This window comes from Helianthus annuus, chromosome 10 (assembly GCF_002127325.2).
Source record: "Helianthus annuus cultivar XRQ/B chromosome 10, HanXRQr2.0-SUNRISE, whole genome shotgun sequence".
Classification (NCBI taxonomy): Eukaryota; Viridiplantae; Streptophyta; class Magnoliopsida; order Asterales; family Asteraceae; genus Helianthus; species Helianthus annuus.
Genome location: NC_035442.2, coordinates 164415426 through 164442395, shown reverse-complemented (window position 1 = coordinate 164442395; position 26970 = coordinate 164415426). Strand labels below are relative to the sequence as shown.

The window sequence follows — 26970 nt, the reverse complement described above, 5'->3', positions numbered from 1 at the left end:
AGCTAGTGGAGCAGTTAACTGCTCAAAACATGGAGCCACGTATCATATTTCAAACCCTAAGAAAGCAGTTCCCCGACAGCATGCACGTTAAGAAAGACGTGCAAAATGCGGTACAAAAAATTAGAGCGACAATAATGGACGGAAAGAATCCTATTCAGGCACTGGAAAACCTGCTGCATGACCGCCGATTCATTTACGACACCCGACAGGATCCCAAAACAGATGTCGTAACAGTGATTTTCTTTGTTCATCCTTATTCAATCACTATGTGGCGTGCATTCCCGCACGTGATGTTGATCGACGCGACCTACAAAACAAACCTCTACAACATGCCATTTGTCCAGGTTGTGGGTATGACGTCGACTGGGAAGTCTTTTTGTATCGCACATGCCGTTATTTGTAAAGAACGAAGGGGTAACTACGTGTGGGTGCTTGAGAATATTACATGAATGTATGATGCCGCGTGTGATAGTCACGGATAGGGAGCTTGCCCTAATTAACGCGTGTTCTAAAGTATTCCCGAACACAACCAGGCTTCTATGCCACTTTCACATCCAACAAAATATAGCTAGACAGTGCAAGAAAGGGTTCGATAAAGAAGATTGGGGAAATTTATGTCGTACTGTTGGAGATTGTGCGAATCTTCATCAGAGCCCATGTATAAGTACAACTTGGAGAAAATGTATAACCGACTCGTGGTTACCAACCGAGAAAGTAAGTGTTCCTTCAACAAACGACTCACCCAATCTATTATATTTTACACACGCTTTTACATTTCATTATTTTATTTTTGCAGGTGTCTATGATTACGTCTACGAAAACTGGCTCAAAGACTATAAAGAAATGTTCGTTTATGCGTGGACCGATAAGTGTCGCAACTTTGGTCAGCACACCACCAACAGAGTTGAGAGCCAGCACGCAAATTTAAAAAGATACATTACGCGCGGGAGTTCATTGGAGCGAATAGCAAGATGCATCATTGATATAGTTGAAATATATTGCTAGATAATAATTGGGCAGCTAAGGTTTCGGACTTCGGGTTGTCCAAAATTGGTCCAACGAATCAGCCTTCAACTTATGTTAACACTTCGGTGAGAGGCACTTTTGGATATTTGGATCCAGATTACTTTCAAACAGGTAGGCTGACTAGAAAGTCTGATGTGTATGCCTTTGGGGTGGTCCTGTTTGAAGTCTTATGTCGGAAACAAGCAGTGGATAGAAGTATTGATGAGGAGCAATGGGGTTTGGCAACATGGGCTCAAGACTCCATCAAAGAAGGAAGGCTAAAGCAGATCGTCGATTCTAACCTAAGGGAGAGAATATCCCCTAAATATTTAAAGGAGTTTGCACTGCTAGCTAACCGGTGTTTGCATAACCGTCCCAAGCTACGCCCTACCATGGCCGAGGTTGTGGTGAGTCTTGAGTCTGTCCTAGCCTTACAAGGGAAAAGTCAGGTAATATGTTCTCTTTAGACTGTGTGTGTTTATCTTACGTTAGGGTTTTTACATTATGCAATAGTGTTCACATAAGTTAAAGTGTGATAGGTTGTATATAGTTGGGAGGAGATTGTACTTTTACCAAGGCTCTCACTATCTGCACACCCAGTTTGCCTATCTACACACTTAGGGTTTACATACGCTGCGTATTTGTCAATACGCAGCATATAGGGTTTCCTCAATACGCTGCGTATAGGCCTCTACGCAGCGTATGTAAGAGGTAGGTACACGACCAGACAGTCAAACCTAGTGCCATGTCAAATCAGTCTGACATATGGTGCGTATGGGTCAATACGCAACGTATGTCAGAGTGATTTGACACCGATACGATGTTATCCAGGCACGTGAATAAAGTAATACGGGGAGTAGAGAGCAATACGCTGCCTATTGAAGTGTCACATGAAAGTCTATTTATCCATCCATTCTGTTCACAATTCGAATTCACTCTCTGCTTTCTTTTTCATCTTCTTCTTCAGTAAACCAAAATCATTTGTTCTGTGTTTTGTTCAATCTTGTTAAAATGTCATCATTTTGGAACGATAATTATTTCGGTAATCGATATTCTAACGACACATGGGGAGCAAATGCTGCCAATGAGGAGGAGGAGGTTGTGTCTGGAGTCCCTGTTGATCAAAAAACACAGTTGCCAGACTTGAACAACACTCCCACTCCACCTGTTGATGAACCAAATTACCCGGCACATCAAGTGTATCAAGATTTACGGATACGGGTATGAATCTCCGTACGTGCAACAAAGTGGATACGGTGCTGAGAATGCACCTGTTGATGTACCATATTACCTATTACCTGACGCAGCAATCGTATCCGGGTTACGGGGTATACGGGGATGAAGGTGGATACGGAAGTTACAGTGGATACGGCGGTGAAGGTGGATACAGGGGTGAAGGTGGCTGCAGTGGATACGGGGGTGAAGGTGGATACATTGGATACGATAGATATGGGGTGAAGGTGGTTACAGTGGATACGGGGGTGAAGGTGGATACAGTGGATACGGAGGCTACGGTGGATACGAAGAACATGGTGGATATGGTTATGAGTCCCGTAACACATCACATTATGAAGCATCTACCCCGGGCAATCCGTTTCAAATAAATGAGGTATCACATTAAAATAATTACTATTATTATTGTTAAAAATATTATAATTATAATTATTATTATTATTGTTATTATTGTTAAAATACTATAATTATAATTATTATTGTTATTATTATTGTTATTATTATTATTATTATTATTATTATTATTATTATTGTTTAAAATATTTTAATTATAATTATCAAGCTTACAACACATAATCACAAATAAAAATAATCAAAATTACCAAAATAGTCCCTGAAGTTTCAAAAATTGACACAAATGGTCCCTGAAGTTTCATATTTTGACACAAATGGTCCCTGAAGTTTTGAAAATTGACACAAATGGTCCCTGAAGTTTCAAAAATTGAGACAAACGGTCCCTGAACTGTTCAGTTAAGTATGCTAACCGAGTTAGTGTTTAAAGAAGAAATCTTTATATGAAAGTTAACCTGGTTAAACCATTCAGTTAAAATAGTTTCAATAATGACCATATTAGTCCCTGAAGTATGAGTTTCAATTATTATTATTATTATTAACGTAACTTTTTTTTAGCGTTTCATGTCTCTAGCTGATTTGAAGAATTGGGTACAAGAAACGGGAAAGGAGTATGGTTACGTAATTGTTACCCGCCGATCAAAAAATATTGGCGATACTACTGGGATGGTATGGCTTGTGTGCGACCGTAGTGGTGAGCACCGTAGTAAAGCAACAGTTAGGAAAGCTGGTAGGAAAAAAATCGGTTGCCCATTTTCATTACTCGCCATCCGGGACGTGACGAATGACACGTGGGAGTTAAAAGTGGACTGTGCGAACCATAACCACGAACCTACGACGAGTCTGTTGGGCCACGCTTTTGTGCGAAGATTTACTAAAGCCGAATACAAGCTAGTGGAGCAGCTAACTGCTCAAAACATGGAGCCACGTATCATATTTCAAACCCTAAGAAAGCAGTTCCCCGACAGCCTGCACGTTAAGAAAGACGTGCAAAATGCGGTACAAAAAATTAGAGCGACAATAATGGACGGAAAGAATCCCATTCAGGCACTGGAAAGCCTGCTGCATGACCGTCGATTCATTTACGACACCCGACAGGATCCCAAAACAGATGTCGTAACAGAGATTTTCTTTGTTCATCCTTATTCAATCACTATGTGGCGTGCATTCCCGCACGTGATGTTGATCGACGCGACCTACAAAACAAACCTCTACAACAAGCCATTTGTCCAGGTTGTGGGTATGACGTCGACTGGGAAGTCTTTTTGTATCGCACATGTCGTTATTTGTAAATAACGAAGGGGTAACTACGTGTGGGTGCTTGAGCGGATCAAGTCAATATTGCATGAATGTATGATGCCGCGTGTGATAGTCACGGATAGGGAGCTTGCCCTAATTAACGCGTGTTCTAAAGTATTCCCGAACACAACCAGGCTTCTATGCCACTTTCACATCCAACAAAATATAGCTAGACAGTGCAAGAAAGGGTTCGATAAAGAAGATTGGGGGAAATTTATGTCGTACTGGCGGAGATTGTGCGAATCTTCATCAGAGCCCATGTACAAGTACAACTTGGAGAAACTGTATAACCGACTCGTGGTTAACAACCGAGAAAGTAAGTGTTCCTTCAACAAACGACTCACCCAATCTATTATATTTTACACACGCTTTTACATTTCATTATTTTATTTTTGCAGGTGTCTATGATTACGTCTACGAAAACTGGCTCAAAGACTATAAAGAAATGTTCGTTTATGCGTGGACCGATAAGTGTCGCAACTTTGGTCAGCGCACCACCAACAGAGTTGAGAGCCAGCACGTAAATTTAAAAAGATACATTACGTGCGGGAGTTCACTGGAGCGAATAGCAAGATGCATCATTGATATAGTTGAAATATATTGTTAGATAATAATTGGGCAGCTACGGTTTCGGACTTCGGGTTGTCCAAAATTGGTCCAACGAATCAGCCTTCAACTTATGTTAACACTTTGGTGAGAGGCACCTTTGGATATATGGATCCAGATTACTTTCAAACAGGTAGGCTGACTCGAAAGTCTGATGTGTATGCCTTTGGGGTGGTCCTGTTTGAAGTCTTATGTCGGAAACAAGCAGTGGATAGAAGTATTGATGAGGAGCAATGGGGTTTGGCAACACGGGATCAAGACTCCATCAAAGAAGGAAGGCTAAAGCAGATCGTCGATTCTAACCTAAGGGAGAGAATATCCCCTAAATGTTTAAAGGAGTTTGCACTGCTAGCTAACCGGTGTTTGCATAACCGTCCCAAGCTACGCCCTACCATGGCTGAGGTTGTGGTGAGTCTTGAGTCTATCCTAGCCTTACAAGGGAAAAGTCAGGTAATATGTTCTCTTTAGACTGTGTGTGTTTATCTACGCAGCGTGTGTAAGAGGTAGGTACACGACCAGACAGTCAAACCTAGTGCCATGTCAAAACAGTCTGACATATGGTGCGTATGGGTCAATACGCAGCGTATGTCAGAGTGATTTGACAACGATACGATGTTATCCAGGCACGTGAATAAAGTAATACGGGGAGTAGAGAGCAATACGCTGCCTATTGAAGTGTCACATGAAAGTCTATTTATCCATCCATTCTGTTCACAATTCGAATTCACTCTCTGCTTTCTTTTTCATCTTCTTCTTCAGTAAACCAAAAGCATTTGTTCTGTGTTTTGTTCAATCTTGTTAAAATGTCATCATTTTGGAACGATAATTATTTCGGTAATCCATATTCTAACGACACATGGGGAGCAAATGCTGCCAATGAGGAGGAGGAGGTTGTGTCTGGAGTCCCTGTTGATCAAAAAACACAGTTGTCAGACTTGAACAAGACTCCCACTCTACCTGTTGATGAACCAAATTACCCGGCACATCAAGTGTATCAAGATTACGGATACGGGTATGAATCTCCGTACGTGCAACAAAGTGGATACGGTGCTGAGAATGCACCTGTTGATGTACCATATTACCTATTACCTGACGTAGCAATCGTATCCGGGTTACGGGGTATACGGGGATGAAGGTGGATACGGAAGTTACAGTGGATACGGCGGTGCAGGTGGATACGGGGGTGAAGGTGGCTGCAGTGGATACGGGGGTGAAGGTGGATACATTGGATACGATAGATATGGGGTGAAGGTGGTTACAGTGGATACGGGGGTGAAGGTGGATACGGTGGATACGGAGGCTACGGTGGATACGAAGAACATGGTGGATATGGTTATGAGCCCCGTAACACATCACATTATAAACCATCTACCCCGGGCAATCCGTTTCAAATAAATGAGGTATCACATTAAAATAATTACTATTATTATTGTTAAAAATATTATAATTATAATTATTATTATTATTGTTATTATTGTTAAAATACTATAATTATAATTATTATTGTTATTATTATTGTTATTATTATTATTACTATTATTATTATTATTGTTTAAAATATTATAATTATAATTATCAAGCTTACAACACATAATCACAAATAAAAACAATCAAAATTACCAAAATAGTCCCTGAGGTTTCGAAAATTGACACAAATGATCCCTGAAGTTTCATATTTTGACACAAATGGTCCCTGAAGTTTTGAAAATTGACACAAATGGTCCCTGAAGTTTCAAAAATTGACACAAACGGTCCCTGAACTGTTCAGTTAAGTATGCTAACGGAGTTAGTGTTTAAAGAAGAAATCTTTATATGAAAGTTAACCTGGTTAAACCATTCAGTTAAAATAGTTTCAATAATGACCATATTAGTCCCTTAAGTATGAGTTTCAATTATTATTATTATTATTATTATTATTATTATTATTATTATTATTATTACTACTATTATTATTATTATATTTATTATTATTATTATTATTATTATTATTATTATTATTATTATTATTAGAGTTATTATTATTATTATTAACGTAACTTTTTTTTAGCGTTTCATGTCTCTAACTGATTTGAAGAATTGGGTACAAGAAACGGGAAAGGAGTATGGTTACGTAATTGTTACCCGCCGATCAAAAAATATTGGCGGAACTACTGGGATGGTATGGCTTGTGTGCGACCGTAGTGGTGAGCACCGTAGTAAAGCAACAGTTAGGAAAGCTGGTAGGAAAAAAATCGGTTGCCCATTTTCATTACTCGCCATCCGGGACGTGACGAATGACACGTGGGAGTTAAAAGTGGACTGTGCGAACCATAACCACGAACCTACGACGAGTCTGTTGGGCCACGCTTTTTTGCGAAGATTTACTAAAGCCGAATACAAGCTAGTGGAGCAGCTAACTGCTCAAAACATGGAGCCACGTATCATATTTCAAACCCTAAGAAAGCAGTTCCCCGACAGCCTGCACGTTAAGAAAGACGTGCAAAATGCGGTACAAAAAATTAGAGCGACAATAATGGACGGAAAGAATCCTATTCAGGCACTGGAAAGCCTGTTGCATGACCGCCGATTCATTTACGACACCCGACAGGATCCCAAAACAGATGTCGTAACAGAGATTTTCTTTGTTCATCCTTATTCAATCACTATGTGGCGTGCATTCCCGCACGTGATGTTGATCGACGCGACCTACAAAACAAACCTCTACAACATGCCATTTGTCCAGGTTGTGGGTATGACGTCGACTGGGAAGTCTTTTTGTATCGCACATGCCGTTATTTGTAAAGAACGAAGGGGTAACTACGTGTGGGTGCTTGAGCGGATCAAGTCAATATTGCATGAATGTATGATGCCGCGTGTGATAGTCACGGATAGGGAGCTTGCCCTAATTAACGCGTGTTCTAAAGTATTCCCGAACACAACCAGGCTTCTATGCCACTTTCACATCCAACAAAATATAGCTAGACAGTGCAAGAAAGGGTTCGATAAAGAAGATTGGGGGAAATTTATGTGGTACTGGCAGAGATTGTGCGAATCTTCATCAGTGCCCATGTACAAGTACAACTTGGAGAAAATGTATAACCGACTCGTGGTTACCAACCGAGAAAGTAAGTGTTCCTTCAACAAACGACTCACCCAATCTATTATATTTTACACACGCTTTTACATTTCATTATTTTATTTTTGCAGGTGTCTATGATTACGTCTACGAAAACTGGCTCAAAGACTATAAAGAAATGTTCGTTTATGCGTGGACCGATAAGTGTCGCAACTTTGGTCAGCCGCACCACCAACAGAGTTGAGAGCCAGCACGCAAATTTAAAAAGATACATTACGCGCGGGAGTTCATTGGAGCCAATAGCAAGATGCATCATTGATATAGTTGAAACTCAGTACGATGAAATACAAAAACGTTTCACTGAGAGCATCGAAAATACGGTGAACCACCACAGACACCGAATGTTGGACAACCTACGTGGAAAGGTTTCCCATGAAGCACTTGATTTGCTGGCAAAAGAGCTATTGAGGAAGATGGAGGTGTTGTGGAAACTTAACGCATCATGTGGTTGCCATATGTGGCTTAGCAATGGATTGTCGTGTGCTTGTAGGCTGGAAAACTACAAATGTACAGGTAAAAAATATTAAAACTACAAACCTTTTGTTATTTTGTACGATTTAGCTGTTTCTCACACCGTATTAACTTAACTGTGCAGGGCGTATGATACAACTCGACGACATAGATGTATTCTGGCGTAAGATTGACTTGCTCCCGTGTAAACTGGTAGACGAGGAGGTCGATGTTGTAGCAGAGCTAAGTAATGTGCGGCAACATTTAGAGGCGCAGTCCCCCGTTCAGCAAAAGAGTTTGCTTTCAAAGATAAAAGCGGTCTTCAACCCGAAATCGTCAACCAAGAAACCACCGATCGTCCAGCAAAATACTCGCGGTCGGCCTACATCAAAGAAAGTACAAGAAAGGCTAGATGAAGCTGTGAGGTTAGACGAAGCTGCGAGACACGGCTCCTATGGTGAGGACAGCAACGTATATACCGCTTCCCCCAAACATAGGTACGATTTACCCCGACACAGCTCATACGTACCGTCAGAGGGCTCTCGTGGAACTGGTTCGGTTATAAAGTCTGAAAAACCTAAAATGCAACGAAACAGTTCAACGAGTTATAAAAACAAGGAGACGCGGGATGATAAGGGTTTTCCATTAATGAAGGGGGACGAGCACTTGTTAAGCAATCAAATTCCCTCAGAGTTTCACTCTTACATATCGCGTATACAAGATGTGACCCCAGACGGTCATTGTGGGTATAGGTCTGTGGCTGTCGGGTTAGGTTTTTCGGAACACGCATGGTCCAATATTCGAAGAGATTTACTACTGGAGATTGACCATAACAAGGCGCGTTGGAAGCATATATTCGAAACATATAACAAAGGAGACTTTGAATGAATACGTAAGAAAATTGAATGGCATTCATTGAAAGCATGCGATCCAAGTCACTGGATGGAAATGCCCCAGGTAGGGCTTCTCGTAGCGCAAAGGTATAATATTGTCCTCCACGTGCTAAGCATCGAACGGAGCACTACCATCTTCCCATTAACGGATGCCCCACTAGATCCACGACCTCAAGCGATAACGCTCGTACATGTTGACAGGGGACACTTCATACATGCTAAGTTGGAAGGAGACTACCCCATGCCTTTAGCGACCCCGTTGTGGTTGACACATCGATCAATAGCTGCGGAACGGTGGGAAGAAATGTATAGACCGCGGTTACAACACTACTACGAGTTAATCAATCCTAAAGCAGACAAAGACAAAGAACCGAGTATAAATGAAATCGAAGATTAACCGGAAACTTGTATTTTTGTAAATTGTAGAATTTTTTTAATTTATAAAGTTTGTATCATTTTCAATTTTTATAATTCATAATTTTTGTATTATTTATCAAAGGAAAACACAAAAAAAAAATGGAACTTTATATACGCTGCGTAGGGATCCGTACGCAGCGTATGTAGTGCAAAGGACAAAAAAGCCCCTGTTTTTGGCTTCGTATTGCCTCAACACAAGGGCAAAACAGTAAAATGAGCATTGTTATACGCAGCGTATGGATCCATACGCAGCGTATGTAAAAGGCGGACAATTTCCCCCCAAACCAAAATTTCAAAACCTATATATGTTAAATTACTAGTTTGCCCTTGTGTTTGGGGCAATGCGAGGCTAATTGTAAGGGTAAAAAGGTCATTTTACAACCTTTGTCTACGCTGCGTATGGAGCTCTACGCAGCGTCTGTAAATTTCAGGAGAATAATAATAATAATAATAATAATAATAATAATAATAATAATAATAATAATAATAACAATAACAATAACAATAACAATAACAATAACAATAACAATAACAATAACAATAACAATAACAATAACAATAACAATAACAATAACAATAACAATAACAATAACAATAACAATAACAATAACAATAACAATAACAATAACAATAACAATAACAATAACAATAACAATAACAATAACAATAACAATAACAATAACAATAACAATAACAATAACAATAACAATAACAATAACAATAACAATAACAATAACAATAAAAATAATAATAATAGTAAAAGGCAGCGTAGAGATCCATACGCAGCTTATATGGGGTTAGTAAATGACTTTTTTACCCTTATTGTCAGCCTCGTATTGCCCCAAAACAGAAGGGTAAAATGGTAAACTGATTATTCTTATACGCTCCGTAGGGATCTCTACGCTGCGTAGAGGTACTGATTTAAATCAGGGAAATACCTACGCAGCTCTGTTCTTCCCCAAATCTTAATACGCACAAAGAAGAGAGGCGACTGACAAAATCGACCGTATACGACCCGAATTCGAAGTATAAAACAGGTATTTGGTCAACCTATTCAAGTAATTATGATTTTTTTTTGTATTTTATCCGTAAATTAGATGTTTTTAGGTAAGTTAGGGTTTGGTTAGTGATTGAACTTTCGTAAATTAGGGTTTGGTTAAGCTTGGTTCAGTGGAATAAACCTGTTGTTTCAGCCAAAGAATCCCGTATGTATTTCTGTGCTGAAGATATGAATCTTCTGTATGTATGATTTGTAATGGTATAGATTTAATTATTGGAATAATGGTTGAAGCTATTTCCTAAAGGTGCTGTGTGTAACTGTCAAAGAGAATAGATAAAAGAGAATGAAGATGGTTGTGTAAACTAGCATTCTTAGCTATGCACAACCTTAAATGTGTTAAAACTTACACCACTTCACTAGAATAAATGTGTTAAAATACATAGAGTATCCTAGGTTAGTTATCCTTCTAGTTAGTTTGTATATTCTTAGCAATTCAAGTGTATTCTCCATTAGAAAAAAATTATAAAAAAAAAACTGAAGGAAAAGCACCAAAGTAGGGTTCTGAAGGAAAAACTTCAATGTATAAGTTATAACTAGAGTAATGCCACCATTCACCATATTACAAACATGTAACCCACAAACACAAATTGATTATATTTTTTATTATTTAGTCCATGTCGAACCGTAAGTCGCGTAGGTCCCTAACGAGCGTCAAAACTAAGTTCGTCGTTAAAATATATATATTTTTTATTATTTAGTCGAAGTTGAACCGTAAGGCGCGTAGGTCCGTAACGAGCGTCGAAACTAAGTTCGTCGTTTTATATTTTAACGACGAACTTATTTCGACGCCGCAAACGGGTGTTTAAACGTCGCAGAAAACTATTTTATATTAAAATACAGTAAACAATCATTGGTTTATATAATAATTTTTTTGGTTTTCAGGACGAGAAAGATGGATGCTGAAATGGAAATAGAAGAAATTAATCCGGAGCAGCCGCAAAAGCAGAAGCGTCCACAGGCGGATCCTCTCCTGAATCACCTGTATTTGGAGTTTCCTCCGGAGTCCGACGCTGCTCTCCATTGCGACAAGCTTCGGAAGATGCACGTCGGTGCCCATTTTGCGGTTTCTTGGAAAACCCTCCGGGAGCTCGGGGCGGAAGATTGGGCGTGGGAGTTTGTTCCCCGTGATTCACCATGGGATCGACTGTTTGAGCTAGCGTTTACGCCGAGCTACAGGGAGATACTGATCGAGTTCCTGTCGTCGTTCGAGTTTCATCCTCGTCGGCCAAATGAGGCTGTGGACCCCGCGCAGCCGGCCGAGGTTTCGTTTCGCATGGCTGGTCAGGCGCGTTCTATGTCACTTGCAGACTTTGCGGTGCATAGCGGTTTGTATACGGAGGCTGAGATCGCTACGGATCTATATAGGACGGTACGTTTAACACAAATTTTTTATTGTTATTATTATTATTTTAATATATAAAATTTAAGATTTAATATTAATTTAACGTTTAATAAACATTCGTGTAAACAGGGGTTGGTAATTGTTGATAAACCCACGCTTTTATGGTTTTGGGCTCTGATCACGGACATCGTTCAGTGGGACCACCACCAATCTAAGGGGAGGGTTACGACGATTAAGGATCCGCTTCACAGGTACGTTAGTTAACAGATTTTTTAAACCCACGCTGTTTTTTTCTAAACAGAAAACTGTTTCTTTTTAAACAGAATTTTTTTTAACAGATTTTTTTTAAACAGAATATTTTTTTAAACAGATTTTTTTTGACGATCTAAGTTTTGACGCTCGAACGCGCGTACGGTCCTAACGAGCGTCGAAACTAAGTTCGGCGTTAAATTTTTTTTTTTATTATTTAGTCGAAGTCGAACCGTAAGGCGCATAGGTCTCTAACGAGCGTCGAAACTGAGATCGTCGTTAAAATATAAAACTTCGATCTTAGTTTCGACGCTCGTTAGGGACCTGCGCGCCTTACGGTTCGACTTCGACTAAATAATAAAAAAATATAATTTAACGACGATCTTAGTTTTGACACTCGTAAGGCGCGTACGGGCCTAACGAGCGTCGAAACTAAGTTCGTCGTTAAAATATACATATTTTTTATTATTTAGTCGAAGTCGAACCGTAAGGCGCGTAGGTCCCTAACGAGCGTCGACAGAAAACTGTTTTTTTTTAATAGATTTTTTTTAAAACTTAAATTATTTTTTTAACAGAAAACTGCTTTTTTTAACAGAATTTTTTTTACAATTTTTTTTTTAAACAGATTTATTTTTTAAACATAATTTTTTTAATTATTTAGTCGAAGTCGAACCGTAAGGCGCGTAGGTCCCTAACGAGCGTTGAAACTATGTTCGTCGTTTTATATTTTAACGACGAACTTATTTCGACGCTCGTTAGGGACCTACGCGACTTACGGTTCGACATGGACTAATAAAAAAATATAATTTAACGACGATAAAGAAATGTTTTAATGCTCGTAAGGCGCGTACGGGCCTAAGGAGTGTTGAAACTAAGTTCGTCGTTAAAATATATATATTTTTTTTATTATTTAGTCGAAGTCAAACCGTAAGGCGCGTAGGTCTCTAACGAGCGTCGAAACTAAGATCGTCGTTAAAGTATAAAACTTGGATCTTAGTTTCAACGCTCGTTAGGGACCTACGCGCCTTACGGTTCGACTTCGACTAAATAATAAAAAAAAAATATTTTAACGACGAACTTAGTTTCGACGCTCGTTAGGCCCCTACGCGCCTTACGGATTATTTAGTCGACGTCGTCCGTAAGGCACGTACGGGCCTAACGAGCGTCGAAACTAAGTTCGTCGTTAAAATTTTTTTTTTATTATTTACTCGAAGTCGAACCGTAAGGCGCGTAGGTCCCTAACTAGCGTCGAAACTAAGTTCGTCGTTTTATATTTTAACGACGAACTTATTTCGACGCTCGTTAGGGACCTACGCGACTTACGGTTCGACATGGACTAAATAATAAAAAAAATATTATTTAACGACGATAAAGAAATGTTTTGACGCTCGCAAGGCGCGTACGGGCCTAACGAGCGTAGAAACTAAGTTCGTCGTTAAACTATATATTTTTTTATTATTTAGTCGAAGTCGAACCGCAAGGCGCGTAGGTCTCTAACGAGCGTCGAAACTGACATCGTCGTTAAAGTATAAAACTTCGATCTTAGTTTCAACGCTCGTTAGGGACCTACGCGCCTTACGGTTCGACTTCGACTAAATAATAAAAAAAAAATATTTTAACGACGAACTTAGTTTCGACGCTCGTTAGGCCCGTACGCGCCTTACGGACGACGTCGACTAAATAATAAAAAAATATTATTTAATCGACGTCGTCCGTAAGGCGCTTACGGGCCTAACGAACGTCGAAACTAAGTTCGTCGTTAAAATATTTTTTTTTTATTATTTAGTCGAAGTCGAACCGTAAGGCGCGTAGGTCCCTAACGAGCGTCGAAACTAAGTTCGTCGTTTTATATTTTAACGACGAACTTATTTCGACGCTCGTTAGGGACCTACGCGACTTACGGTTCGACATGGACTAAATAATAAAAAAATATAATTTAACAACGATAAAGAAATGTTTTGACGCTCGTAAGGCGCGTACGGGCCTAACGAGCGTCGAAACTAAGTTCGTCGTTAAAATATATATTTTTTTATTATTTAGTCGAAATCGAACCGTAAGGCGCGTAGGTCTCTAACGAGCGTCGAAACTGAGATCGTCGTTAAAGTCTAAAACTTCGATCTTAGTTTCGACGCTCGTTAGGGACCTACGCGCCTTACGGTTCGACTTCGACTAAACAATAAAAAAAATATATATTTTAACGACGAATTTAGTTTCGACGCTCGTTAGGCCCGTACGCGCCTTACGGACGACGTCGACTAAATAATAAAAAAATATTATTTAACGACGATCTTAGTCGATGTCGTCTGATTATTATTTACTAACTGGTTTCCTTTTGTGCAGGTATTTATACAAAATGATTTCCACTTCGATCACTGCTCGAAACAAAAGCCGGGAGTGGTGCACCGGTGGTGATTTATTTTTCTTATATTGCCTCTTATACAAGAGGTCGTGCGCTCTCGCCTACGGGTTGGCGCAATACTTCGCCTCCGCGCATCATCGACAGGAGCGCGGACAGTTATTCGGCAGAGCCTACGTGACTAGGATAGCCCTTTCGTTGGGCTATCATCCGGAGACTGACCGTGACAATGTAGGCCCGCCGGCACAGCCGAAGCGGATGGGGAAGAACGTTATATCCAGAATGCACGTTACCAAAGACTTCCCAGACAGGAAGCGGTTTAAGAACCAGGACGGCACGCAATATCAGCTTCAACAGCTGCCGGCAGAGTTCCCTCCGTATTATCCCCCGCACGATCCAGAGACGCCGGAGCCGTATGAGCCGACCGTCGTCATTCCGCAGCCACCACCGCCGCGTGGACCACCAGGGGCGCCTCAGTTCCCACGCCATGTTTGGCACGGTGCTGACCCATCATATCAGCGGCAGCTTCGGTTATCTGAAAGGAACAATTATCTGTTGGAGTGGGTGGCTGCGGCGCTGCAGCAACAGCGACAGCATGACGGGTTACCTCCACTACCCTTCATTACGGATGCGGAATGGGATCAGCATCGGCAGCAGCAGCAGCAGGAGCAGCAGCAGTAGTATTTTATCATTTTGTTATGTATGCACAAACTTTTATTGTATATATCAAACTCTTGTATATATCATTATGTTATGTATGCACAAACTTTTATATTGTGGTGTACATATAAAATTATGGCAGGTTATATAACATGTTCTGTTGTATCGATAAAGTTCTCGAATATAACATGTTCTGGAATATAACAAGTTATTTAACAGGTTCTGGAATATAACAGGTTATTTAACAGGTTCTATGTGCAATTAAAATTCAGAAGGTTATATACGCTGCGTATTGACCTATACGCAGCGTATATAAGTGTTCATATACGCTGCGTATAGGTCAATACGCAGCCTATATAAAGTGTTCATAGACGCTGCGTATAGGTCAATACGCAGCGTATAAGATAACTAGTACATATAAGGATTAAGTTTCATATTCTAACAGCTCCGAGACGGAGGATAAACTGGTTAAGGCGTTGCGGTTCTAAACGATAGGTCACGAGTTCGATCCATGCAAGGGCCGGTTCTTTAAAGAAGACCCCCTTTTATACAGATTTTACATATATTTACACTTTGGTCCCTGAAGTTTCAATTTTTACACAAATGGTCCCTGAAGTTTCGTAAAGTGACAAAAACGGTCCCTAAAGTTTCATAAATTTACAAAAATGGTCCCTGATGTTTCCAGGAATTACAAAAATGGTCCCTGAAGTTTCAAAAATTGACACAAACGGTCCCTGAACTGTTCAGTTAAGTATGCTAATGGAGTTAGTGTTTAAAGAAGAAATCTTTATATGAAAGTTAACCTGGCTAAAACATTCAGTTAAAATAGTTTCAATAATGACCATATTAGTCCCTGAAGTATGAGTTTCATAAAATGACCAAATATTAACGTAACTTTTTTTTAGCGTTTCATGTCTCTAACTAATTTGAAGAATTGGGTACAAGAAATGGAAAAGAAGTATGGTTACGTAATTGTTACCCGCTACGCAGCGTATATAAAACAGCTGCAAATTTAGGGTCATTTTGGTAGGTTTGAAGTTACAAATTTTTGCCAGGTTTGTATACGCTGCGTATAGGTCAATACGCAGCGTATACAAACCTTGCAAAAATTTGACACTTCAAACCTACCAAAATGACCCCCAATAAGCAGCTGTTTTATATACGCTGCGTATTGACCAATACGCAGCGTATAGGAACATTGTTTTCTGTGCAATGATTGGTTATCAGGGCACTGAGATCTATGGTCTATCTACGCTGCGTATTAGTCAATACGCAGCGTATAAGGTTAACCCTATACGCTGCGTATTGATCAATACGCAGCGTAGATAAACCCTAATTTTGCTAGGGTTTGGTGTGCCAATAGGCACTTTAGTGTGCCAATAGGCACACTCTTTACCAAACACTATACTACAGTGGGATTTCTTTGTCATGCATTTAATTCGAGGGTTTAATTAAACGATCGGATGGTGTATTCATTAAAAGTTGACTGGGTGACTTTCAATCCATTTGATCCGTTTGCACTTATTATTATTATTATTATTATTATTATTATTATTATTATTATTATTATTATTATTATTATTATTATTATTATTATTATTATTGCTGCTGCTAGTATTATTATTATTATTGTTATTATTATTATTATTATTATTATTATTATTATTATTATTATTATTATTATTATTATTATTATTATTATTATTATTACTGACCAAGACAAGTTTGAGATACAACACAACCCAAATTAACCCTTTCCCAAGTGTAGATCTAAATTTCTACCCATTCTTAAGTTATGTGGAATGATTTAGCTGATTGTTGTTACTGAAGAAAAGTTTATCACCTTATGGTCTATCCAAGAAATGTTTTGAATATTCAATTTATGTTAACTCAAAACAAACACAGCTTCTTTTACATGATCAATTCCCTTTCTTCCATAATATTCATTTCTAGTTAACAGATATCTATTTGTGGAACTTGCAGCTGGAAGTACAAGTTTAAAATCCCTGGATCGATACCTCTACACTGTTGGAGGTGAAGACCGAATAGTACACCGGTTTGATTTTAATACAATCATTTATGCAACAGATAACTTCTCTGAAGCTAATAGGATTTTGCCGAGATATGGGGTCACCATGTACAAAGTATCCATAATTACATATATACTTTCACTTTTGAAAGGTTTAAACCGTTATTTGCTAGAAACTCCTACTTAATTTCCTATGTCAGGGACGGCTACAAAATGGACAGGATATAACAATCACTCAATATTCAAAAGCCTTCACATATAAACAGTGTATGAATGAAGCATCAATACTTGTAAAGGTTGAACATCAAAATTTGATGCAGTTGCTTGGATATTGCATTCACGGAACAAAAGTGTACCTCATCTATGACTTTGCACTTAATGCAACTCTGGCTGACATGATTTATGGTAATTTTTTCTTTTCGAAATTTGTTTCTCTTAGTGTTCTAAACCTTATTTTATCTGAATTTCACACTGACAAATGTCTGATTCGTCATCTGTATGTGTTTGTAGATCCCATGTGTAATCTTTTGGACTGGGATAAACGATACAAAATACTCCTAGGTGTAGCCAGGGCACTTGCAGGGGCGGACCTAGTGTGGTCCGAGGCGTAGCCCGGGCTACGGCTCAACTTTTATCCGGTAGTGTAAAAAAAGTTTCTTTTTTCGATTTTTATACTAAGGACACCCCTCAACAACAATTAGGACACCCCTCAAAAAAAATTACAAACTGAAATTAAGCCCCAAAAATACTTATTATATTGTCCCAAATAACCATGGAAGGAAAACAAAGAAGAAAGATGAAGTTGGTAAAGTTTCTTTGTTAGCGTTGAAGTGAAATAAAAAAAAAAGTTGCAGGTTTTGATACAAGGAAGAAACGTTTCTTTAGGAGTACATCTTGGGAAGATAAGTCTGAAAGTCAAAAGTTAATTTAATTTACCTTTCAATTCCAAAAAATACATTTTAATTCTTTCTTTAAAAAAACAATTTAATATAACCTGTTAGGTGGGGTGGGGATGGACTATTAAGGGATTTGTGTTGTGTATAAATATTGAGAAGCAGTTTCATTATATTCAACAATTAGTATGTCTTCTAGCGAAATTCGGTTTACAATCTTCTTGCTCCAATGCACAGTCTTCATTCTTTGCGTAATCGATCGGCCCCTTACATAAAAATTAAAAATAAATCTAGCCCGGTTTAAAACCTAAAAACTTATTGTCAATATTGATTCATAAAACATAGCTCAAATGTGAAATGCTCAATATGGATTCATTAACCTAAATACTAATAACATTAAAAAACTAGTTTATAAAATTTAATTCTTTAAGGCCTAAGTGTCTTTTTTTGGCTCGACCAGGGCACTTGATTTTCAAGATTGGCCCTGCCCCGTAATATAGGTAAAAAAAATTCTCCATTCTATAAATTATATAAACACACGGTAAAAAAAATTTGGATACCCCTGAATATTTCTTCTAGTTCCGCCACTGGGCACTTGTATATCTTCACAGGCATGCTCCCATTCGGATCATACATCTTGATGTACAACCCGCAAACATTCTTATAGATGAAAGTTATAACCCCAGGCTGTCAGGTTTTGAGGTAGCAGTGACAACCAGTGAGACAGATTGCGTTTCTCTTGATAATGTCTTTGGGACTGTGTAAGTACATGATACTTCACTTAAGGGCTGTCATATTTTTAATCTCATGCTCATCTGTTGCAGTCTTTACAAATTACAATATTTTTAACAAACCCATTAACACTTCCAAGAAAGGAGTTTCTTATTCACAATTAGTGAAGCAATTATATTGCATCCCAGATTAGAGTTTTCCATCTACATGCATGTTTCTGTTTCAATGTCTTTCTTTTGAAATTCTGATAATTTGTATTGTTGACCCATGACTAATACCTGCACATATGACAGGGGATACATTGCACCTGAATATCATATGACATTACGTTGCTCAACTAAGGCAGATGTCTATAGTTTTGGTATGTTGGTTTTCGAAACTATAACCGGGAAAAGCATTTGGAATTTATCACCCCTTCGTCCTGTAGAATATGTAAGCATGATTAGATTCTATGATGCTACAGTTGTGTTTGTATAATATATATGTATTTATATCCTAACAAGAAGATGCATTTGCATTCCTACTTAAATCATGCTCACACTTTCTAAGCACACTGATCTTAAGATCAACATATAACCGACTTCTTTTTTCCTTACAACATACTTTTTTAATGTGACTTGTCAGCTTCTGAAAAAGTGTTTGTTTAACGGAAATGCATATTGTTATTATATTATTTTTGTCTTGTAATCTAATTGATAGTTATATACATGCTGAACTGGGAAATGCATAACCGTTGTAGGTCCACAAAAATTGGTTGGAAGGGACATTGTCAGATATAATTGATCCCCAAATTGATGTTGATCCAGTTTCGATGACAAAATTCGCGGAGATTGGGTTGTTGTGTGTTCAAAGATTAGCAGCGGATAGGCCAACAATGGAGGAGGTTATTGGCATGTTGCTTGGCACCTCCCCTTTAACTCGCAAACTTGCACGTATTATCGTTAAATGGCGTAAAAGCCCTAAATGGCCAATATTAGGCATTCCCGAGAGTATGACCGAACATCATGAAGCTCCCGATTCGTTAAAAGGTCACTCAGAGGTAAGAATTAACATGTTGATGCTTTTAACCCTTTGACGCACAAACTTTCAAACAATTACGCAAACGACTCCTCTCGTCCAACAAGTGGCTTATTTGAGAATACGGACACCGTGTAAGGTCATTCAGAGGCTTAGTTTAAGCATGTTGACACTTTTAGTCCCTCCACATTCATAGTTTTCAATTTTGACATAATTAGTCCTTCTTAGCCAACTTTTAGGCACGATTAAGATTAGGGACACGTGTCAATACATTATTGGACACGATTTTACGAGGTGTTAGATGTATGTGGCATCTCGTATTGAAGAATACAAGGCACATGTGTGTATGGTGCCGGTGTTGGTCCTCCGGCCTGCTGCATGCCCGCGTAGGCATGTACATAGGCTGTGTTTAAAAGAGCTGTTGTTGTATGTAATAGGAGTGAAGATCGGCCCCTGGTGGTAAAGCAGGTGCAAAATGGGGAATCTCCGGCATATTCGCCGAGAGATTACCCATTTGCGCAGATGTGCCAATATGGCCTATTGGCTGGCTGGCTGGGGGAGGTGTTCCATGTTAGCCCGGCACTTGGCGGGATGAAGGGTTCCCCCATGGTAAGATTCTGCTGATCAGACATGATCGTAGAAAAGAAGAGAGGAGTGTGCTAATAGAAATAGCGGTGGGCGCCAATGATGAAACAGTGGTTAACTAAGAGGTTAGTCCACGGGTCGAGTCTCGTCAAGTAGGGTTAATACCTCCTTTACTCGATCTATGGTTGGGTCGTCCTCTAATCCATCTCCTACACAATGAAAACACACCGTGACTCGTAATAAGGAGAATGGGGCGGGGGTTGCTCCTTGTTACCACCCTCCTGCGTGAGAATAAGTATTTGCTTGGGAGCAAGATAAGTATTTAAGTAGTAATTGTGAGAGAATAGATTAGCGTTACCTCAAACCTGGTTCAGGATGGGTATTTATAGCTGAAGAGTGAAGGAGAAGGGCCAAAGGGCCGCTTGATGGGCCTAGGGCCCAACTGACAATCTTGCAGCTTTTTGTAGACGTGACAGCTGTACGGGTCACGAGAGTCTTGGGCGCACGCGGAGGTGTTGCCATGTGTCCTGCTGCATCGGTTGCACGAAGGAACACCCGCCACGTGGCCTGCTGGGGTTGTTAGTCTGTTCACCAGCTATATGCACGTGGGCTGGGCAGCTGCGCATTGCGCGGTCAGCTGACCGCTGCTGTTAGTACCCGGGCATACCACTTGCTGGTTCGGTCACGGAAATCAAAGTGACAGTTCCACTTGTATAACAATAGGATGCGGTTTTGCACCGCATCGCTATGTGCGGTAAACTGAGCACAAACCATACATTTCTATTGCCGCTCTACGCGCGCCCGCACAGGACCGCAGCCTGGAAATATGTTTGACAGAAAGTGAATGTAGTAAGCTACTATCATTCTTGGTAGTAATTACCGCATCCCTTGAATGTTGACAAAAATGGGCATTTTCATATACAATGTGAGTCTTCTAATCTTTCCCCAAGAGGGAAAGCAAACCAGGTTCGTGCGTGCCTGTACGAACGGAGGTGAATCCTGTTGGTAGGGACAATGAGCCGGGTGATGATCACTCGCACCCAAACCTAATACAAAATTTGAGACCATACGCCTTGAGGGTTGAACTGCTTTTTTTCGCATTCAAATCAAACACCCGGGTAATGGTGGTCGAAAACAAGTTGTGGGTATTTATAAATTTCAAGATTGGGTTCTGTTTTTGAATTGAGGACCACAGACTGACCCTACTTAATGGGGAAAATACAAAAAAACAGATCAATTTATATTACAATTTCGTAGGAACCGCGTTCCCCTTGACTAGTTCACTGCAACATTTCCTTTTTAAATGTCAACAGCAGACCTGGGGTCTACATCTCTTTCCGGGAAGAAGAAGAAGAAGAAGAAGAAGAAGAAGAAGAAGAAATATCAATCAATTTGATAATGATAGACTATTTGATTGTTCTCACACCATGGTCTAAGTATCTATATGATCATATATTAATTTGGTGATGATACTGTCCAGACTATAATCCTAGTTCAAAACTTTAACTATGTCTTTCCGTACCAGTCACCCGGCTGAATCTTCCTCCTCATATTCGCCACAACCGTGCCGTCAATTTACCTTTTCTGAGATTCAACTTGCAACCCAAAACTTTGATGAGTCGTTGGTGATAGGACGTGGGGGGTTTGGCAAAGTTTACAGAGGAACCATCACTTACGGGGAAACGGATTTGGATGCTGCAATTAAGCGACTGGAATCAGGTTCTACTCAAGGAGCGGTAGAGTTTTGGGCTGAAATTGAGATGCTCTCAAATCTAAGGCACTGTCATTTGGTGTCTTTAATTGGTTACTGTAGTGATGGGCAAGAGATGGTTCTTGTATATGAACATATGCCCAATATGGAACTCTTGCAAATCGTCTGCACAAGCGTCGAGCTCCTCTAACTTGGGTAAGAAGACTCAAAATATGCATAGGGGCCGCTCGTGGTTTAGATTACTTGCACACTGGTACGGGTATTAGGCACGGAGTTATACATCGGGATGTTAAAAGCACAAATATATTGTTAGATGGCAATTGGGCAGCTAAGGTTTCGGACTTTGGTTTGTCCAAAATTGGTCCAACGAATCAGCCTTCAACTTATGTGAACACTTTGGTGAGGTACCTTTGGATATATGGATCCGGATTATTTTCAAACAGGTAGGCTGACTCGAAAGTCTGACGTGTATGCCTTTGGAGTGGTCTTGTTTGAAGTCTTATGTGGGAAACAAGCAGTGGATAGAAGTATTGACGAGGAGCAATGGGGTTTGGCAACATGGGCTCAAGACTCCATTAAAGAAGGAAGGGTAAAGCAGATAGTTGATTATAATTTAAGGGGGAGAATATCCCCTAAATGTTTAAAGGAGTTTGCACTACTAGCTGACCGGTGTTTGCATAGCCGTCCCAAGCAACGTCCTACAATGGCGGAGGTTGTGGTGGGTCTTGAGTTCATCCTAGCCTTACAGGAGAAAACCGAGAGTACATGGGTACCAACATTTCTCTTTCCATCCACTTGGGAAAAGTCAGGTATTATGTTCTCTTTAGATTGTGTGTGCTTATCTTACGTTTGGGTAGCATAAGTGTGATAGCTGGGTAAGTGAGTTGGGTAACAGGTGTAAATGGTTCCTTTTGTCTGGTTAAAAAGGCACTGGGCTGGGTTTGCTGGTCCACAAGCATTTTTTTTCATATCTCATAAATAATTAATGCGTTAATTTTGATTTAAACAATAGGTGTCAATACATAACTTAATTCTTAATAGAACGATTTAAGGATGGTGTATGCATTAAAAGTAGACTTGGGTGACTTTCAATCCATTTGACCTGTTTCCCTAAGTACGTACACGTCTAAATTTCTACCCTTTCCTAAGTTATGTGGAATGATTTAGCTGATTGTTGTTACTGGAAAAGTCTATCACCTTATGGTCTATCCAAGAAATCTTTTGAATGTACAATATATGTTAACTCAAAACAAACACCGCTTCTTTTACATGATCTATTCCCTTTATTCCATCCTTTTCATGTCTAGTCAACAGCTATTTATTTGTTTAACTGTCTCTCAGTTGGAGGTACAGATTTAAAATCCCTGGAACGATACCTCTACAATGTTGGAGGTGAAGACCAAATAATACACAAGTTTGATTTTATAACGATCCTTGATGCAACTGAAAACTTCTCTGCAGCTAATAAGATTTGGCCGAGATATAAGTTCAGCATGTATAAGGTATCCATAATCAGGGGTGGACCCACATGGTGCGGGTCGGGGTCCATGGACCCCAATGTTATTTAAAAAAATAGTAGAACCGATATGTTAAATTTTTCAATGACCGCATAAAATAAATTAGTTGGACCCCATAGTATTAAAAACAAAGATGGTATGATGGTAAATCTCTTTGTGTTCCAACAAGTAGTTCTCAAGTTCAAGTCTTACAAAATTTTGAAGTTATGTGAAGTAGTTGTGTTGTTTAGGTAGCTATTGGTTTCAAGCAACTTATGAATCGCCACAATTTGATAACTTGATTCTTAAAAATGGTTCTTAATAATGTAATGGTTTCATGTCGTACTAAATGTTTCTACATTATTTCCTAGCCGTGACCCCACCCGACTACGATGATTGACCCAAAAATTTTAATGTTTGGTTGTGAAAAATTCTAACACAAAAAAATGGACCTCAATGAAAAAAAAAAAATCCTGGGTCTGCCAATGTCCATAATTACATATATAATTTCACTTTTGAAAGGTTTAAACCGTTATTTGCTAGAAACTCCTACTTAATTTCTTATTTCAGGGACGGCTACAAAATGGACAAGATATAACAATCACTCAATTTTCAGAAGCCTCCATATATAAACTGTGTATGAATGAAGCATCAATACTTGTAAAGGTTGAACATCAAAATTTGATTCAGTTGCTTGGATATTGCATTGACGGAACAAAAGTGTACCTCATCTATGACTTTCCACTTGATGCAACTTTGGCTGGCTTGATTTATGGTAATTTTTTCCTTTCGAAATTTGTTTCTCTTAGTGTTCTAAACCTTATTTTATCTGAATTTCACACTGACAAATGTCTGATTCGTCATCTGCATGTGTTTGTAGATCGCATATGTAATCTTTTGGACTGGGATAAACGATACAAAATACTCCTAGGTGTAGCCAGGGCACTTGTATATCTTCACAAGCATGCTCCCATTCGGATCATACATCTTGATGTAAAACCCGCAAACATTCTTTTAGATGAAAGTTATAACCCCAGGCTGTCAGGTTTTGGGGTAGCAGTGACAACCAGTGAGACAGATTGCGTTTCTCTTGATAATGTCTTTGGGACTGTGTAAGTACATGATACTTCACTTAGAGGACACGGGGTGGTCCCGTGATAATATAACGGTCCAAACTATAACGCGTGGAACTTTCTAAAATCCCACCGCCGGTCCAAACTATAACGCGTTATAGCATCACGCATTCCATTTTCGTTATTTTTATCACGCCGTTATTTTTTTTTTTTTTTTTGTGAGTGGAATTGTTGGTTGGGGGGAAATTGTTGGGTGTGGTGGTGAGTGATAACCACCCTCACTAAAAAAGGTTGTGAGTGATGGAAAAATGGTCGATGACATGGCGGAACTTGATTGGTGCTTGTGAGTGATAAATTCTATCACTAGTGAAACCCCCCCCCCCCCCCCCTCCCCTTAAGGGCTGTCATATTTTTAATCTCATGCTCATCTGTTGAAGTCTTTACAAATTACAATATTTTTAACAAACCCATTAACACTTCCAAGAAAGGAGTTTCTTATTCACAATTAGTGAAGCAATTATATTGCATCCCAGATTAGAGTTTTCCATCTACATGCATGTTTCTGTTTCAATGTCTTTCTTTTGAAATTCTGATAATTTGTATTGTTGACCCATGACTAATACCTGCACATATGACAGGGGATACATTGCACCTGGATGTCTTACGTCATTACGTTGCTCAACTAAGGCAGATGTCTACAGTTTTGGTGTGTTGATTTTTGAAACAGTAACTGGGAAACGCATACGGCATTTATCATATCTAGCTTTAGACAAGCACCTTGGTTTTGCAAACTATGTAAGTATGATTAGATTCTATTATGCTACAGTTGTGCTTGTATAATATATATATGCATATGTATCCTAAAAAGTAGATGCATTCCTACTTAAATCATGCTCAAACTGTCTAAGCACACTGATTTCTATATCAACATATAACCGACTTTTTTTTTCAATTTACAACATGCTTTTTAATGTGATTTGTCAGCTTCTTGATGCCGATATAATTGATCCCAGAATTGATGCCGATTCAGTCTTGATGAAAAAATGCATTGATATTGGAATATTGTGTGTTCAACCAGCAGAGCATAGACCAACCATGGAAAAAGTTGTGGAGATGTTGCTTGGCACCATGTCTTCAAATATCGGTATGTCAAAAATGCGACCATGGATGATAAATCAACCAACTTCTTTTTCAGAAATGTATCAGAGTCCCACTATTGATCTTGAAGATTATGATGAGAGTGCAGTTGAAGAGTTTATATCAGAGTTATGCCCAAGATAGTGCGTTTCTTAAAATACCATATTGTTGATCAAAGCTTGCCGAGTCACTAGTCTTCTTTTTTCTTATAGTGGAATTGACGACAAGTGCCAAACCAACCAGGTTCTCGGTCATGCTTTGGCACTGGGTGGGTTGACCTTCAAAGACCTGCCTTTCTCACCTATCATTTTTTATGGGTTGACCTTCAAAGACCTGGCTTTCTCACCTTTAATTTTTTTATTTAAAATTTAATGTGTTAATTAGTTATGATCACTGGAACAATATTTTTTATAATATTAGTCTGACCAGTTTTAATTAGTTATGAGTTTATATGCTTAAAGTTTTGACTTTGGGTGACTTATCAGTTTGTTTGACCATTTGAGTCATAAAACACATTGCGCTCTACTTATTTTTTTAGGAAATTTTATTGTAAATTAAGTTTTGATTATAATTTTTAGTTACTATTCTCCAAAGTTACCCCTATAAATTTTAGTTTTCTTTGCATTCTATTTATATCTCCATAACTACCATCTTTCATTCTTCAAAAATAGATAAGTTATCAAAGGTCATATAGATGCACATGTGCATTTCTAATTTTGGTAATGTAAAAAGTAGTGTATTATATATGTTAGTGTAAATAAAAGTGCAATTGTCTAATATTTGTAATGAATTACAAAATTTGTCAAAGAAATGACAAAAATGCACATGTGCATGTTTGTGTATTATTGATGGAATGATAGATGAAAGAAAAATTGTATTTAAACTAGTGTACTAAAACACCTTATTTCATGTTAATACATATAGATGCACATGTGCATTTCTAATATTGTTAACGTAAAAAACAGTGTATTACACTTGTTAATGTAAATGAAAGTGCAAGTGTCTAATATTTGTAATGAATTATGGAATTTGTCAAAGAAATGATACATATGCACATGTGCATGGATAACTAACTGTTACTCGGGAAAAAAAAATTTGAAATTTTTTTTATTATAACGAAATATAGCGATTTTTCCAAAAAAAATTGTAAAAAAAATTTTTTTTTGGTGTTTTATATATACATACTTATATATAGGAGAAGGATCAGTTAGGAACCACTCTTTATAGTGAGAACCGCGAGAACCAATGTGAACACAACCAA

The 26970-nt window shown here is 38.8% G+C and overlaps 3 protein-coding genes and 1 pseudogene across 3 annotated transcripts; all 4 read left to right on the top strand.

Moving 5' to 3' along the window:
• The first annotated feature begins 29 nt into the window (after positions 1-29).
• On the top strand, positions 30-449 carry LOC118482745 (protein FAR1-RELATED SEQUENCE 5-like). The gene has a single exon (XM_035978393.1). The coding sequence runs from the start codon at positions 30-32 to the stop codon at positions 447-449; it is 420 nt and encodes a 139-aa protein (XP_035834286.1).
• Positions 450-6536: 6087 nt separating this feature from the next.
• On the top strand, positions 6537-8123 carry LOC110886384 (PKS-NRPS hybrid synthetase CHGG_01239). Its single transcript, XM_022134168.2, has 2 exons — positions 6537-7598; positions 7681-8123. The coding sequence occupies exons 1-2, from the start codon at positions 6548-6550 to the stop codon at positions 7791-7793; spliced, it is 1164 nt and encodes a 387-aa protein (XP_021989860.2). The 5' UTR covers positions 6537-6547; the 3' UTR covers positions 7794-8123.
• Positions 8124-15171: 7048 nt separating this feature from the next.
• LOC118482744 (G-type lectin S-receptor-like serine/threonine-protein kinase At1g61480) lies at positions 15172-21688 on the top strand. The gene is made up of 8 exons (XM_035978392.1): positions 15172-15178; positions 17020-17180; positions 17266-17470; positions 17576-17658; positions 18538-18719; positions 18984-19122; positions 19430-19679; positions 21606-21688. The coding sequence occupies exons 1-8, from the start codon at positions 15172-15174 to the stop codon at positions 21686-21688; spliced, it is 1110 nt and encodes a 369-aa protein (XP_035834285.1).
• LOC110883203 lies at positions 21661-25907 on the top strand (annotated as a pseudogene).
• The last annotated feature ends 1063 nt before the right edge of the window (positions 25908-26970 follow it).

Coding starts and splice junctions, on each gene's coding strand:
- LOC118482745 (XM_035978393.1), top strand. CDS start 30: ATGGAGCCACGTATCATATTTCAAACCCTAAGAAAGCAGTTCCCCGAC.
- LOC110886384 (XM_022134168.2), top strand. CDS start 6,548: ATGTCTCTAACTGATTTGAAGAATTGGGTACAAGAAACGGGAAAGGAG. Junction 7,599..7,680: donor CGTGGTTACCAACCGAGAAA/GTAAGTGTTCCT, acceptor TTATTTTTGCAG/GTGTCTATGATTACGTCTAC.
- LOC118482744 (XM_035978392.1), top strand. Junction 17,471..17,575: donor TCTGGCTGACATGATTTATG/GTAATTTTTTCT, acceptor ATGTGTTTGTAG/ATCCCATGTGTAATCTTTTG. Junction 19,680..21,605: donor AATATTAGGCATTCCCGAGA/GTATGACCGAAC, acceptor AAATGTCAACAG/CAGACCTGGGGTCTACATCT.